At 40.9% G+C, this 14,880-nt stretch overlaps 1 protein-coding gene across 7 annotated transcripts in view; it reads right to left on the bottom strand.

Moving 5' to 3' along the window:
* slc4a4a (solute carrier family 4 member 4a) overlaps positions 1 to 14,880 on the bottom strand; it is a 65,368-nt gene that overhangs the window by 49,384 nt on the left and 1,104 nt on the right. For 2 of the 7 annotated variants that reach the window (XM_085295583.1, XM_085295586.1), the window contains exons 3-4: positions 9,706 to 9,779; positions 1,331 to 1,504 (exon numbers count right to left, since the gene is read on the bottom strand). In XM_085295583.1, coding sequence (XP_085151709.1) covers positions 1,331 to 1,504; positions 9,706 to 9,779 — 248 coding nt within the window. Of the gene's footprint in view, positions 1 to 1,330; positions 1,505 to 9,705; positions 10,251 to 14,880 lie in introns of those variants that run through there. The other 5 variants (XM_085295581.1, XM_085295582.1, XM_085295580.1 and 2 more) reach the window with 4 other exon arrangements.

Genomic DNA, 14,880 nt, shown 5'->3' with positions numbered 1-14,880 from the left:
AATGGGTGGATGACTGGTTGTGTAAAGCACTTTGGGGTCCTTAGGGACTAGTAAAGCGCTATATAAATACAGGCCATTTACCATATGAAACATGTATTACTGATTGGTGAGCTATCACTGATGATGAAAAATCATAGACTTTAATACATGACACATTCTCTACTTGCAATAAACAAATAAAAACACAAAGCTCTTACTAAACAAACATACCAAAAAAATGAATTCATACACTATAAAAGCCAGTTACAGTTGACTTCAGCCCCATGCTGTTCAATACTCCTAACTGTAATTTAAAAAATATCCCAGAAACCAAAAAAAACACAGTTTTTGCTAAACATGCATGTGGACAGTGACCAGCACCAACCAGATGGGCCGGCTGTAATCTATTCTGTGATTGGATTTATGAAAATCCCTCTCATGGAGTGATGTGGGCACACTGTGAAATCCAGTTTTGGCACACTTTAGTCCTCTTGTCACATCACGCGCATGCAGGCATGTGTAAAATTGCATCATTCTCTGGAAATGACAGCGGTCTGCCTCATTATATGACTTGGCAGAACACAAGAACATCTTAAGCTGTTTTCACGAGGACTCATCAGCGTTATGATGCTCTGTTTCTCCAAAAACTGCCAGGAGAGTCCCATCTTCACCAAACTGTTCATGCAGTTCGACGAAAACACTGAGCTTCCTTTCAGTTTGTTCACTTGACTAAGTCGTGAGCTTTTCTCTTTGTGACTGAATACATCACTAAAGGTTTCTGGTGCCAGAAGGATTTTAGTCTTACTTGACCTGAAACTTTAACTTGAACACGGCAATGACCGAGAAAAATACTGATACCATTAAGAGCTTTGCTTATACTTATGTCACCCAGTATAACCCGCCTCTTCTATTGGTTTCCTCACAACTGGCCAGAGCTGGTTGTCTGAGCATCCACTGATCTCAGCAGCCTGAGGGCGTTTTGCACTTTACACTCCTAAGAAGGTTAAGGCAACCAAAAAACAAACACCAGCACATACAACATACATGCTACCGTATACCCAAAACAGACATATTCCTGTCTAAAATTATGACAAAGCCACGGGACGATTCAGCACTACTGCATTCGCATCTTCACAACCACGACTTCCTAAGAAATTCACTGTCCTCTGTCGAGGCAGACTTGTCACTTAGCAGGACATACAAAGCTATTTCTGGCCACTAAGTGGACTCAGCAACTTTGCTCAGGTCACGCAGAGTCACAGAAGCGTTTTTCTCTGGAAAAGAGAGCAGCCTTCAGCAAAGACAGACGTGAACTCTAATCAGGCCTGACACCGAGTCCATCAGAACTTACTGAGAGGTTTGAGGATGCTGTTGCTGGCCTCGTCGTTGTTTTCTGTCTCCGACTTGTCAAAGACATTCTCCATCAACTTCTCCTTTCTGTCCTTGTGGCCGGTTTTCCGGCGGTGACGCCTCCGACGTCGATAGCTCTTGGGCACGTGCACGCCGATGTAAATGGTGTGGTGACCTGTAAATAAAGCAGAAAGGAAGATGAACTCTGACACGCAACATCCTGACAAATTCACAGCGCCATGATACCGCAAAGACAAACGTCCGAGCTTTCCAGAAATGACAACAAGGCCAGAATATCTATGAAGGCTTGTGCGCTCATAGTCACCCTGTGAATACAGCCCTCAGCTCAACACGTTATAATCATTTAAATGAGGAAAATAGTTACATTGTTATAAAGCATTAAAATAAACCAGATGCACTGTCTGCACTACATACACAGATGTTAAAGCAGTGCTTTTCAAACACCTCATTTCAGGAGCTGATAAAAGTTAAAGCATCCCACCATTTTTATTGGTTAGTGAAAACCAGTTATTCAATTTTAGGTTTTTATTTTTGTAATTCAGGTGTGGTTCGGTGGCTTTCCTGAGGGGATTTGTTCGCTTCATGTCAGCTGTTATTTAACAATGCTCAGTTTTAGTTTTATATATTGACATTTATAGTCATCTTTTTCATTTATATTATATGTCGGGGGCATATTTCTCAGAAGTGCAGAGTAGATCTTAGAATACAAACAAGATTTAAAGGTAGGACTTTGAAGTTCATACAATTTTTATGCAATGTTGAGATAAATAAAGCAAATATTGGCACCCAAAAGTGCTGAAGTTCAGGACACATAGCCTAACAGTGGAGCAGATGTGCCTCTGACCTTTAGATAATACAATTTTAAACTATCAAACATCACTGACAGAAAACTTATTAACCATAATTCTTCATCTCTGATCAACTTCTTATATATTTTCCTGTTTCCTAAACACTATTAAACCCGATGCTTTTGTCCCCATGACAGAACGGAGAAAACCGACTCATAGTGTGTTAAAATATTGACATTTCTTTTATTCAATCATCTTCCGGAAGAGAGAGACCCCTGCACAGCTCAAACGCCAGTTGCAAGAGCTCTAACATTAGAATCATAAACTGTGCTTCATATAGGTGTGATTTTGGTACTTTACACATCACACAGTCTCAAACATTGCTTATATGGCAAGTTCCTCATTTCAGTGTCTTATCTATTAATATGGCTGTGCACTAAAACTTCCTGTTTTTCAGTCTGGCTGAGCACTTAGTTTGGGAGTCAAAAGCGGCCTTGCTCTACAAGCCTTTATTAAAGTACATAAAACAATATAATGAGCAGATACACATTAAAAATATTTCTCTTATCCCTAACAACACACCATAGCATTTTAGCATTCTAGCATTTTTCCCAAGCCTGGTTTTTAATCACTACAATAAGAACGACGAGGAACGAGGAACCTGTGGACTCGATCGGATCTTGACCACTTCTCACCTCAGTTCAAGCTTTCTCACATGGATCAGAGCAGAGCGATGGCACCAGAGCAGCGTAACAGTGGCAGCAGTATGCCATCAAGTCACACTCTGCAGTGAAGCCACCACCGACTGCATGGCTACATCCCTCGTATACAGGCTGACAAGCAGACCATACTGCATGCTAATAACATATTATTTGCATGGATGTGAGGTTCATGCCAGCAGGCTTCACTGTACATCTACACGTGTGCAGAATAAGGCGAGAAACTTTTACATAACTTACTAAACTTAAACTTATTACTAATGCGGGTATGTGAGAATTGAAGCCACACGTACCTGAGTGTTACATTGTGAGTTAAATGGTCATAAAATTAGTTTATTAATTTTGAATCTGATCCTGACACACTTTCTTTCATAGCATCAAACATCGGAAGTGCCCCTGAAGCTACTTTAGTGATAACAGAGTAATAATTTAGTTCTGCACGCTTCATTTCTTGCAGTTTCAACAGATTAGTTGGTGTTTAACGCCACTAATACTTAGCAAATAATCATGAACGCCAGTTTACCAAAACTTTACAAAAAACTTTTTGTTTTTCATTTCAGATGTTTATTCTTTGTAGTAAATTAGTAAAAATGTGAATAATAAGAATAATTCTCATCATCTTCTCTCATACCTGCAAACCTTTAACTTAAGCTAATACAATCTGTTTTATATAATCTATTATTTTCACCAATAAACCCAATAAAAGCAACATCACAGAGCAAACATCAAACGGGCTCCAGGAACAAAAAGCTCTGTGCGATCGGTGTCAAATGTCTCCTTTGGAGCAGGTCGGGCGAAGCTGAGCCAAGCACTGCACATGACCCAACCAGGAAGTGGCTGAACCCCTCAGCACAACAAACAATGACCTCTTAGAAGCACAACAGTGTTCATTATTCACCCGTACCACAACGCCTTGTGTTTTATTTTTAGGGATTCATCTAAATTCAGTGACACCAACAGTTCACAACACCGAGCTGATGCAGGGACGGAGAAAGTCAACAACTGTGAAGGCTTCTGTAAACCAAGGGGACTATTTTAGGTGGTCGGGCGTTGTGCTCCTCTGTCTGTGATCATTTATTACATTTTTCAGATGACGTCCAAACAGAGTGAAGAGCAAATATTACACTGAGCCAGGGGCTGATCTACAGCTGCCCCCCAACGTTTACCTCCGTCACTTTTAGGAGAGCTTGAGCTCTTTCCTTGGCCCGTCGGGTCGGCTGGATGTGGTTTGTTTAAAACTCTTCTTTTTTTTTTTTCATCTAAAATGACAGAAATATGCTTCAACACATCTCTGGTCTTCTGTTTTGTTCTCAGAACTAAACTCTGGCTTCCTCCCACAGTCCAAAACATGCAGTTGGTGGGGACAGGTTAATTGGTAACTAAATTACCCACAGGTGTGAATGTGAATGCGAATGGTTGTCTGTCTCTATGCGAGCCCTGCGGCACACTGGCAACCTGTCAAGGGTGAACCTGGCTCTCGCCCTAATGCAGCTGGGATAGGCTCCAGCAGCCTCGTGACCCTGACAAGCATAAGTGGAAGAGAATGGATGGTTGGTTAAAATTCCACACGGAGTGTTGTTATATTAATATTTAAAAACGTCAATGCTGGGTATCTCAAAAACTTGATGTGCTTAATCAGACCACATATCTGAAGTCAGTGTGGGAGGTGGTGAATAAAAAGCATGACAGAAATAAAAACGGAGACAGAGGAAGACAAAACTGGAGACCGAGCCACCATCACCCACACCTGACCTCCTGCCCTCTGTGCTTTTGGTTCAGCAAAGATGGCACAACTCCCATGTTTACATGATAACATGCAAACACAAGATTAATCTACAACTCTGGGATCCTGTGCCAAGGAGGGGAAACATCCAAACAGAATTCATGTACTCTAAGAAACGAGCCTTCAGCTAAATGTAAACTCTCGTGACACCCTAAAGTTTTGCCCACCCTAAGGTTTTGTGCGTGGTGCTTGGGGTCTTTGAAAGCAGAACTATTAAATACAGGAAGTACAGGTTGAGAAATGAGAAAGCCTGCTATATGATGGAGGGACGACTGGTGTCATTTACTTTAAATATAGTTTTTACTTCCTTGGATTCTTGTGTTATGCATTTAGTTAGTTGTTAGATTTAATTACTGCTAAACTAAAGTAACTATTAAACTGGTGGTTTGGTTGATACCTCTTTGTATCTTGTTTATCTTGTTTGAACAGCAGCAGTGGGGAGGAAGACCATCATTTTAAAATTAGTAGACTTTTAAGAGAATCATGTTCAAGGAGGGACAGCCATCGACTACGACTGGTCGGAGGAAAGAGAACTGAGACAAGAGGGACACAGAGAGACAGGGACCAACACAAACTACAGGAGAGTGAAGACAAAGGTTAATGGCATCCCTGCAGTAATGGCACATAAATGCATCAGGAGTGAAAAGAGGGAGTAGAGAAGAATTCAGTGCATCATGGGAAATCTTCCAGCAGCCTTGGTTACACTAATATGTTTAAGTTACTGTAGCAGCAGATCATTATTGATCTGTTCCTTAGTTTCAGACGGGCAAAAACAGCTGTTACTTCTTTCCAGTCTTCTGGAGATTTTTTTTCCAGCTTTTGCATCCTTTGTGCACAAAATCAGCCCTTCCCCTGCCTCCTTACAGTTCATGTCCATCCATCAATTCTCTTCTTTATCAGTATCAGGGGCTGGAGCCTCGCAGAGGTACCACAGGGTGAGAGGTGGGGTACACTCTAGACAGGGTGCAAATCCGAGGCAGAGCTAACAATGGTTCAAATCTATTTTTAATTATTGATCTGTTATTTATTTATGTTTTTATGCTTGTTTCTCTTATGGAACATGTACAAAAGAAAGGAGAGGAGATGCCAGCATCTGAACAGGAACTCACTTAGCTGCCCGAGTCTGCGTCTCTCCAGCCTAACGTAGCAGGATAAGACCTGCTGTGGGGGAAACCCTGCGATGGAGTCAAAGTCATCAAACTTTTTAAATCTCTTTTTAATCGGTGCATGTATTTTGGGCTGGTGACCACTGAAAATTGTTAAAATGAAATAACTGCCCAGGGGTGCAGGGATGATGCTGGGTGGCAAGACTTGCTTCTAGGTGAATTTCTGTGCCGGCATGCTGGTAGTTGTATAGCAGAGCAAGGTAGCTCAGTTTAACATAACACAGGTGGCATAGGAGAAGATAGCTTGAACCCTGACGCAGTCGTAAACAAGCTTTAAATTCAGGTGAGCTTCCATCTTCAGTGTCAAATTAAAATGTAGTGGAAACACAGCCTACCTGGATACATCAAGTGCAATAGGTACAAGGGAAACTAAAACACATTTCAAACACCTGTGTTTGATGAGCAACTTCAAAGTGTCAATAAATGACAGTTATGTAATTAAACAATTGGATCAATGGTGGATTTGGAGACTAATGTGGAGATTTTCCTGTTGCTGTGACTCAACATGACAGAAAAGCTGAGACACAGATGGCTGAACAGTAGCTAAAAGAGACAGACGGCGCTAATAAAGAACACAGAGCCATTACAGCTGAGAGACGAGCGATAAAAACGAGACGCTTGCATAGGCCGAAGCAGAACAAGAAAGGAGGCGGCTGAATGAGAGGACAGCGATGAAGGCGAAGGAATAAAAAAATAGTCAAGTCAAGGAGCTGGAAGGGAAGATTTGCAGGGAGCCAGAGCGGCTTTGTGAAACAACTTCCTGTTCTTTTTTGGAGGGTGGAAGAAGAACTTCTTTTGGGGTCGCCCATGAGCACAAAGTGAATGAAATCTTGTGTTTGCCAGGAGGTTTGTTTAGCTCGCCAGATTTCTGAGGAGAGGCAAGGCTACAGCCAGTTTCCCCAGTAACAGCACTGCTGGGACATTGCCAGACCAGTGGTGGGGGGAGTGGCAGCACACCACACAGCACTGACAGCATACTAATACTCCAGCCTTTAAACGTGTTGTTGATTGTTGGGCTTCTTTGTCAGAAAGAATACAGATTTGGTTTTGCTGACTCAGCAGCAGGAGAGACTATATGTCCGGCTGTATGTCCGTTTGGCTCCTCTGAGAGAGCAGCACAGAGGGGGGAAACAAAACGTAGCCATCAGATCCGAGACTGACGTGTAAACTCCAGCACTGATTTCACAGTAACAAATACGCATCTTTAAAGTAGATTATTCTGTTGTTTATTCTGGGTCTTGGTTGTTTGAGCTCCTCACCTTAATGAGCCAGGTTTCTTCTCATTGGATGCCACTCACAGACAGAAGGTTTGAATAGCAGGTGGGCGGAGCTTCTGTCCCCAAAGAGTACAATAAGTGGGATATGTAGAAACTGACCTTTTGGATCTCAAAAATGACTTGTTCATGCAGTCAGGTCCATAAATGTTTGGACAATCGCTCGATGTATTTCGATGCCATGACAGGCCGTCGGTCACTCCTTCATTTAATCACTGCTGAAGCTGTTTTTCATTTTTCTTTCACTATTTTGTTTCACTCCTAATTTCACTTCACTTTAATAACATTGCTCCCAATTCCAGCTTCAAGTGAAAAGTCTTCTGTGTGTATTGATAATATACATAAAACTCATGAGATTATTATTATCATTACAGGGCTCTACACTAACTTTTTGCCATGGGCGCACCGGTGCGCCTAACTTGTTAGCATCGCTTAACACCGCAGTTTTACATGTGCACATTTTTTGGGAGGAAGTTGCAGTCCATACAGACAATATTCATTTCTAAATTATTAACTAACAAACTTGTGCTTAAAGTGCTTTGTCAATATTGTAGAAAATGTTAAACATAATCATCATCTCGGCTCCTCTGACGGCCTGTTTGCTGTTGCATGCTGCTGACAGGCAGTGGGGAGAGGGGACACTTGGGCATTTATTGCAGCATATAATGTGTTTTCTGGATACACTGGTGTTTTTTCAGCATTCAGAGGTTGATGGCACCGTGTCAGAGCTGGCTAAAAATATTCTGAATATTGCAGAAAATATTCTGCAATATTCTGTAATTTTGCATAAAAGCTATTTTATTTTAAGTTTAAATTTCTTCAGTATTGAACAACAGAAATGAGGCTTTTTTTGTCCGAGGTCATTTAAGTGAAAAAAAATAAAATAAAATAAAAAGCGGCCGACAGCGCTGTAAACAACAGTAGACTGGTGGGTAATAAGAGAATGAATAATGCAGAAAACAGAGATTTGAGACGAGAAACTGTTCTTGAAGTACAGAGAGAGAGAGAGAGAGAGAGAGAGCTGTGCATGAAGTGTGATTTTTATCGTGGTGGAAGCAAAGCAGCAAAAGTCAGAGGGAATTCATGACGACATTGATCACATGTGAAGCGCAGTTTGCTGCTTCTTTTGCTGCTGGCTCGGTGAATTTTGGTTGGAGAGAGACAAAACCTGCAAAAAGACGTAAACACAGAGCGGACCCGACGCATCAGAATCGCTGAGCTCCGATGGCGTGTCCGTCTACGGGCCGTCGGGTGAGAAAGCCGAGAAAGACAAAGCTGATTCTGATGCGTCGGGTCTGTGTTTACGTCTTTGTGTGGAGTCCGTGTACCTGCTCTCATTTACTGTTTGGTTGTTGTTGAAATAGTTTTGTGAGTTTTAATCTGAGAATCTGGCGTTTCTGGCAAAACACAGTTATATTTAAAAGTCGATTCAGGATTTAATGAATCGATATCGCTTTATTCAAACTACTCACCTCCCTCTATCCACGCTGCACTTTCAACTGGACCACGGACAATCACAGAGGTCCCGCCCCTGACTATCTCTGATTGGTTTAGTCCACGATAGGGGCATAATGTGTGTCTGTTGTTGACCACACGGAGAATTGCAGAGATTTTCTTTTGTTTTTTGTTACCCGAACAGTTGGTCGCACTGGTGCAACCAAATATTTTTTTTAGTCGCACCACTGAAAAATTTGGTCTCATTTGCGACCAAATTGGTCGCACTCTAGAGCCCTGCATCATCATTATTATTATTATTATTATTATTATTATTATTATTATTATAATGTTGACAGCTTTCATTATTGAACAGGTTTATAGTTTTTTAACCACGGGTTAGGTGGCTCTTACATTCCTTGACTCCAGGTGTATTTGTCAGTGTTGGGAAGATTGGTCTTCCTTTGTGCAGCTAGTTCATGGCATGAACTTAAATTACGTAAATATACCCCAATGTCTCATTAGTGGCCCTGGGCAACACAAAACAATAGCAAGGTGGATCACATGCCATACTTTGAAGTTCCTCGATTTAAAGTATTTAAGATTTACTTCATTTCGAATTTAAAATCAGCTTTCATGTATAAAAATTTTTCAGTTCGTCTGTTACAGACACAATCTAAAATGTAACAAAAACAAAAGGCCTTGGCTGCCTGTAATCCTAAATGAGCGCAGAGAGCAGAATGCAGCTCATTCTAAAGTTTTAAAGCTGTTAACTGCCGCATGTTAAAGACGGCAATGCTGAAAGGTTTTCCTGTTCCTGTCCGCTGTCCTGTAGGTCAGGATTAGTGAGGTAAACACAGCGTCACGCGCTCTGTGGTCCACATCTTTCTCCTGCCAGCTCGCTGAATAGCTGAGCATCAGGTTGTACATGCAGGAAGTAGAAACTGGCAGTTTTGAAAAGGCTAAACGACCTCCCTGTGTTTTGGGACTTCTTAAAAAGAATTATATACATATATATATAAAATTCTGTTTTCTTGGTTAATTATTGTTTCTAGGCAAATTGGGATTGTTTTTTACTTCAGAACCTGAGGAACCTCTCAGAAGTTTTAAAAACTGGGAAAAATCTATTTTATTTCTCTTTTTTTTTAGGCAGCTACATAGAAGAACTAAAGAGCAACAGGTAAAACTTACCTTCTACTTCCTCTTCATCACAAAGGTGCTTGAGTAAGGATGCCCCGCGGTCCAGCACCGCCTCATCCTCCATCCTGTAGTAGTAAAAAAGGAAGAAAGACTGTTCACACTTTTCCTCCAGCGACAGCGTGGAGCCATAGCGCTTGGGCTCGTTCACTTGCAGTAAGTTCGGACTGGGGTTCAGTCTGGTGCTGCTGGTGGCGCTCATCTCCACCCATCAAAGGCTCCAGAGTTACAGCGCCTTGAGATGTAATTTTCAGCAAGCAAACTATCCTAACTTAGAGAACACGCGTCGTCCTTCCGGAGGACAAAGTGTGCAGTCGGTAAGTGTGGTGTAATGGATTTAATCTAGAAGAGGGGGGTGAGGGGAGGACAGGAAGTCCTCTAATTGAGTACGATGTCCAGAGTGTCCGCGCTGGACATGCGCGAAAAAATGTCCGACTGACCGAGACTTAAACCCGGTAAAATCCGGATGTGACTTTGGCTTCACTTGACTTTGATTAGAAACAGAATCAAGGTGAAAAACCATCAAAGGGAGCGTCAATAAATGTTGTGTCTAATCAGTTACACGCCCCCACATTACAAAGCCTCTCCATCTGTTTGGTAATGCCTGCCAGCCCCCCCTCCATCACCCTCCACCCAAGAAACAAGTGGGCCATCACATGTCTGTATACTCATCCTCCCTTACAGGATTACACCAGCTTTACTTAAGTGACATCACACTCACACAAGCCCGTAAGAGGCTGGCGTACCGGCGCCTCCGCCACTCTCCAAGAACCTCACAAACGTAACGTTACCTCAAATGGGCCGAACTGTTTCCCAACAAACATTGACAATAAAAAAGGATTCAAATGTCTCTACAGGCTGACTTGCCTTGAAGGTAACAACAGGTTTTGCCTTCTAGATTTTATACTGATCTTTACAGTATGTACTGCCAGTTATGCAAGACGAGCAACAGCAGAAATAAAAACTTTGCTGTCTTTAAGCTCAAATCTATTTTTTGGGGGGTTTTTTTTACACACACACAAAAACATTCACAGTTATAAGTTCCAGATCTTCCTCATAATTCACAAGCGTCCTCACACCCTCGTTTGTCCTACAGTGTGCTTTTCTTCCTGGTAAAAACTTTGATGTCGTTTGTTTTAATCAAAAGATTTCTGAGTATTTTTTTTCCAGAACAATTCTTTTGTGTGCATGTCGTTCTGTCTGTTAACACGACCGATCGAAGACTTTTGAACTGATAAAATTAAGTAGGGGTGCAGAATTCGGTCGTTTTAACAGTCTATTAAAATTCGCTTTTCATCACTAAGATCTTCAAGGTTCACTTAATGATTTTTTCAGTTGAAAAGTGACAGAAAGCCTGTGCCAAACATCAGGTGCAGGGGCCAGAATTGGCCCACCAAAGACTCCAACCTGGGCCACTGAGCGGCTTAGGAAAACATGAAGGAGGACATGAATTTTAAACCTGTATTTTCAAGTTTTACAGTTTTTCTTGATGGTGACTCCAATACCAAAGCAAAAAAGTTGGATAACAATTAAATACCAGAAAGTGCACTGCCTACTATAGAACTGTCAGTTCACTGTAAAAATCATGTAAAAATTAAATATTCTGTCAATTAATAAAAAGTTTCTGGATGCCCCGCCCTTAACCTGCTTCAGGTGGAGGCCACTTCCTGTTATAACTGGCCTTTTCTTTGCCGTTGTTTGTGCTGCTCAAAAGGGAAAGTCTCTGTGGGAGCTTTCTGTCTAACATTGGACAGACTGTGTGACACATCTTGTTGTGATTGTTGGGAATTGGTGCCTTTGCATGATAAACAGGATGGAAACAGATGATAAAAGCATGACATAATGCTTTCCTTAAACACAAATCTTTCCTCATCAGTTCAGTCAGATTCTGAATCTTTTTAAGCCCTTAAAAAGCTTCAAGTTCAAACAAAACATCTGCTGCTGCTGTGAAAACAACACCAGTCGTTTTAGAGGTTTTAATGCAGACACAGACTGTTTCATGTGTTTTGCAAAGAAACAGTCCAATTTTTTCCAATCTGTCTGCAGAATTTAAAAGCCTCCTAACTGTTACCTGCAAAGCAATAAAATATTGAATTCATTTAACATCCGTTTCTTCCACTAATTAATTGATTATAAAGAAAAAAGAAAATGTCTGAAATCTCTTCTTGCAGCTTTTCAAATAGGATTTCTTGCCTTTTCTGCACATCAACGAAATGTTGTCTTCCGTTGTCGAAAGGTCAGAGTGACATTTGAAAAGATTATGAGGCGTTCTTTGAGAAATCTATTTCTACTCAGTTTCTAACCAAAAGAACAAACACGCTAAAAGATGAGAAAACACTAACAAGCTAATTTTCTTTAAGTTAGCAGCATTGTTTCAGCGGGGCATACTTTCAGATCGAACGTTTAAGGTGTTGTAAACAGGCGTACATAAAACAGGCGCTCTGTAGACGTCATTTTGAGCTATTGGAAATGAAAGCACTTTTTTCTGTAACAGTAATCTTAAAAAATGATCAGCAGAGCCTCAGGTAACGGACGTTGAAGCCCCCAAGACAGGAAATATATTAATGATCTACATTTGGTTATTCTGTGTATTTAGGCAATATCAGATAAATAACAACAGCACCTTTAAGGACGTTTTCAACATTTTGAGGGGTTTAGGTCACAGAAGGTTTGACAGTTTGGGGATGAGAGGGCTCAGAGGGTAAAGGTCAGCTACAGAACTGTCAGGAGACTCATTAATGTGTTGTGCTGTGTAATTATCATGCATATAAAATAACATGTTTACTTTTTCTCTTGTTAGGCAAAGTTATAAAGCCAGGGCAGGAAGAAGTGTGTGTTTGCAACAATCCACCAAATGATCTGAGTTACAGAGTCTCTTATCCAGGATTTGGTGATATTACCTAATATTCAGATAAAGGCTGTGTGATGGGCTCCTTCGCCCCGCCATCCTTTTCTGCCTGTCTGTGTGTCTCGCCACAGGTATTGCAGAGAAGTTGTTATTTGTTCTCAATCAATACGCCAGCACACCTGGGCGCAGTGCACCTGTGCCTCACAGCAGCCCTCAGACTTCAGTTCCTGTGGTGCCCTCTTCCCTGAGACACTGCTTCAGCGTTTGCTTGCTCCTGACTGCACTAACTACACATGCACACTGGTTGATTTAACTTCCTATATTTCTTTAATTTAGCATAAACTGTTTCTTAATTGGTGCCCTTTGCCATGCCCATGCAGCCTGGTTTGTGGTTTTACCGGTTAAAGAACAAACTGGAGTTTTGATGTGCCTGAGTCAACTTCTTAAGAGCTTTAAAATAACACTAAGTTTCAGTCACAGCTAAAGCTGTGGTTTTGTATCTCTGCACTTCACTGGTTTTCCTGCTAATGCTGCCGTTCCCGCTTCCTTCATTGCCACCTATGGAACAACCAAGGACATAACATGCAAAACTCCATTCGGCCTCGGCTGACCGCCCACACATGCCTGCACTAAATTTAACATAAGAGAAGAAGAAACGACCTCGTGTTATAAAAAACTAAAAACTCTGTCTTGTATCTGCTTCTACCCTAACTCTAGAGTTTTAAGAGGTAAAGGTTTAATAGATATCTGGCTTCATATTTTGTGTGCATGATATGAAACCAAAACCTTTGAGCCTCACCTTTTAGTACTGGGTTAAACATAATCTGACAGATTTAAAGTGCATAATGAAAAACAAGCAATCCAAACATTCACTGATTCCTCTGCTGAAAGGATGTGTTGTTTTTTTTCTGTACAGTCTTAACTTTTCAGACTTTTCCAAGTTGACTTAAAGACCAGTCTCATGTCATGTGATCTCATGAGTTCATAAAGGTACATTCTTTGCATCTTCTGTCATATGCTTTGCTATTTAGAAACACGAGTCTTATTGTATTTAACAAGTGAGTGACTTATAGTTCATAATGAACTCATTTAAACCAAAAGTGACAGGCAGAGTCTGATTCCAGTCAAGTTTATAGTAAGAAATCATCTTTGTAAAAAGAATGTGTGGCGGCTTATGAGACCAAAAGGGGGAAAAACAATATTACCAAAAAGTGCAGAAGACGATACACTTCGTCCACCTTTACATAACTTTTATTGGGCAGCACTTCAACAGATGTTCCTTCTTTCATACAACAAAAGTTCAGGACTTGACCTTGAACCTGATCTGCTCCGAGTCTGCTGCTAACATAGAAAGCTTTCCATTACCTTTGCTTTTAATGGAAGTTCTGCTAAAATAATGCTATGCTAGCTCTCCAGTTAGAACAAATGGAGAATAAATGCACCTAAAATGCAAATCACATGAACCCTTATGCAAGTTTCATTAATCAATAATTGACACTTTGCATATGTTAAAGATTAGTAACTAAACCTTGAAACAACCCTATTAAAACTGTACAAGCAATCAGAACCTAGAGGGCTGTAACTTTGCACTTACATTGGTGCAATCTGTCCCTTCACAGATAACTTATCAGTCTCTCTGTCTTCACTACAACCTGCATGTAGCGTGCACTCTCTGTCTGTGTCTCCAAACCATGGAAACATCAAACAGCCTAAAGGCATCCACGTTGTGTTGTGGCTGACGGCATCTGCTCACGTGAGAAATGAAAAAATGCATGCAGGTCATGTATCGAGTATCTCTGACCTCTGGTCAGATTTGTAAAGGAAAATCTCCCTACAACACCTAACAACAACTAACAACAACTAGGGCGAAGTAAAAGTCATCACTCTGAAAGCCAAAAGGGTGGTTGTGCAGTAAAAGGATAGTTTTTTGGCAGCTATCACACCTGAAGATTCAAGTGTGGTGTTTAAATAAACGCAGGTGCTGATGGATGTTGAAATTATGGCTCCAATCTTTGTGATGGAACAAACAAAAGATATTCAGACACTTTTTGTGATTCATTTTTGATCAGATTGATTAAATGTAATAAGCTTTGCTTTTATCGTCTCTGTGTTCTTCTTTCTTCTTTGTGTTCTTTATTGGGTTTCTAATTGCAACCTTGAAAAACCCCATCATAAAGCCGCACCAAGATCTGGGTTTCTACAGTTATTTCAAAAACCTTCCAAATGTTTTTAAAATACAAAGATAGATCAATATATCCAATATATTCTGTGATTAATATTTATCAGAGAAATATAGGCGGTGTGTTTAAAGTAGCTTCACC

The sequence above is a fragment of the Mchenga conophoros genome, linkage group LG12 (genome assembly GCF_057382185.1).
Source record: "Mchenga conophoros isolate Kocher_MC1m ecotype Shallow Benthic linkage group LG12, M_conophoros_male_GT1.1, whole genome shotgun sequence".
In the NCBI taxonomy this organism is placed as follows: domain Eukaryota; kingdom Metazoa; phylum Chordata; class Actinopteri; order Cichliformes; family Cichlidae; genus Mchenga; species Mchenga conophoros.
The sequence above is the reverse complement of the archived record's forward strand: the minus strand, read 5'-3'. Positions and strand labels throughout refer to the sequence as shown.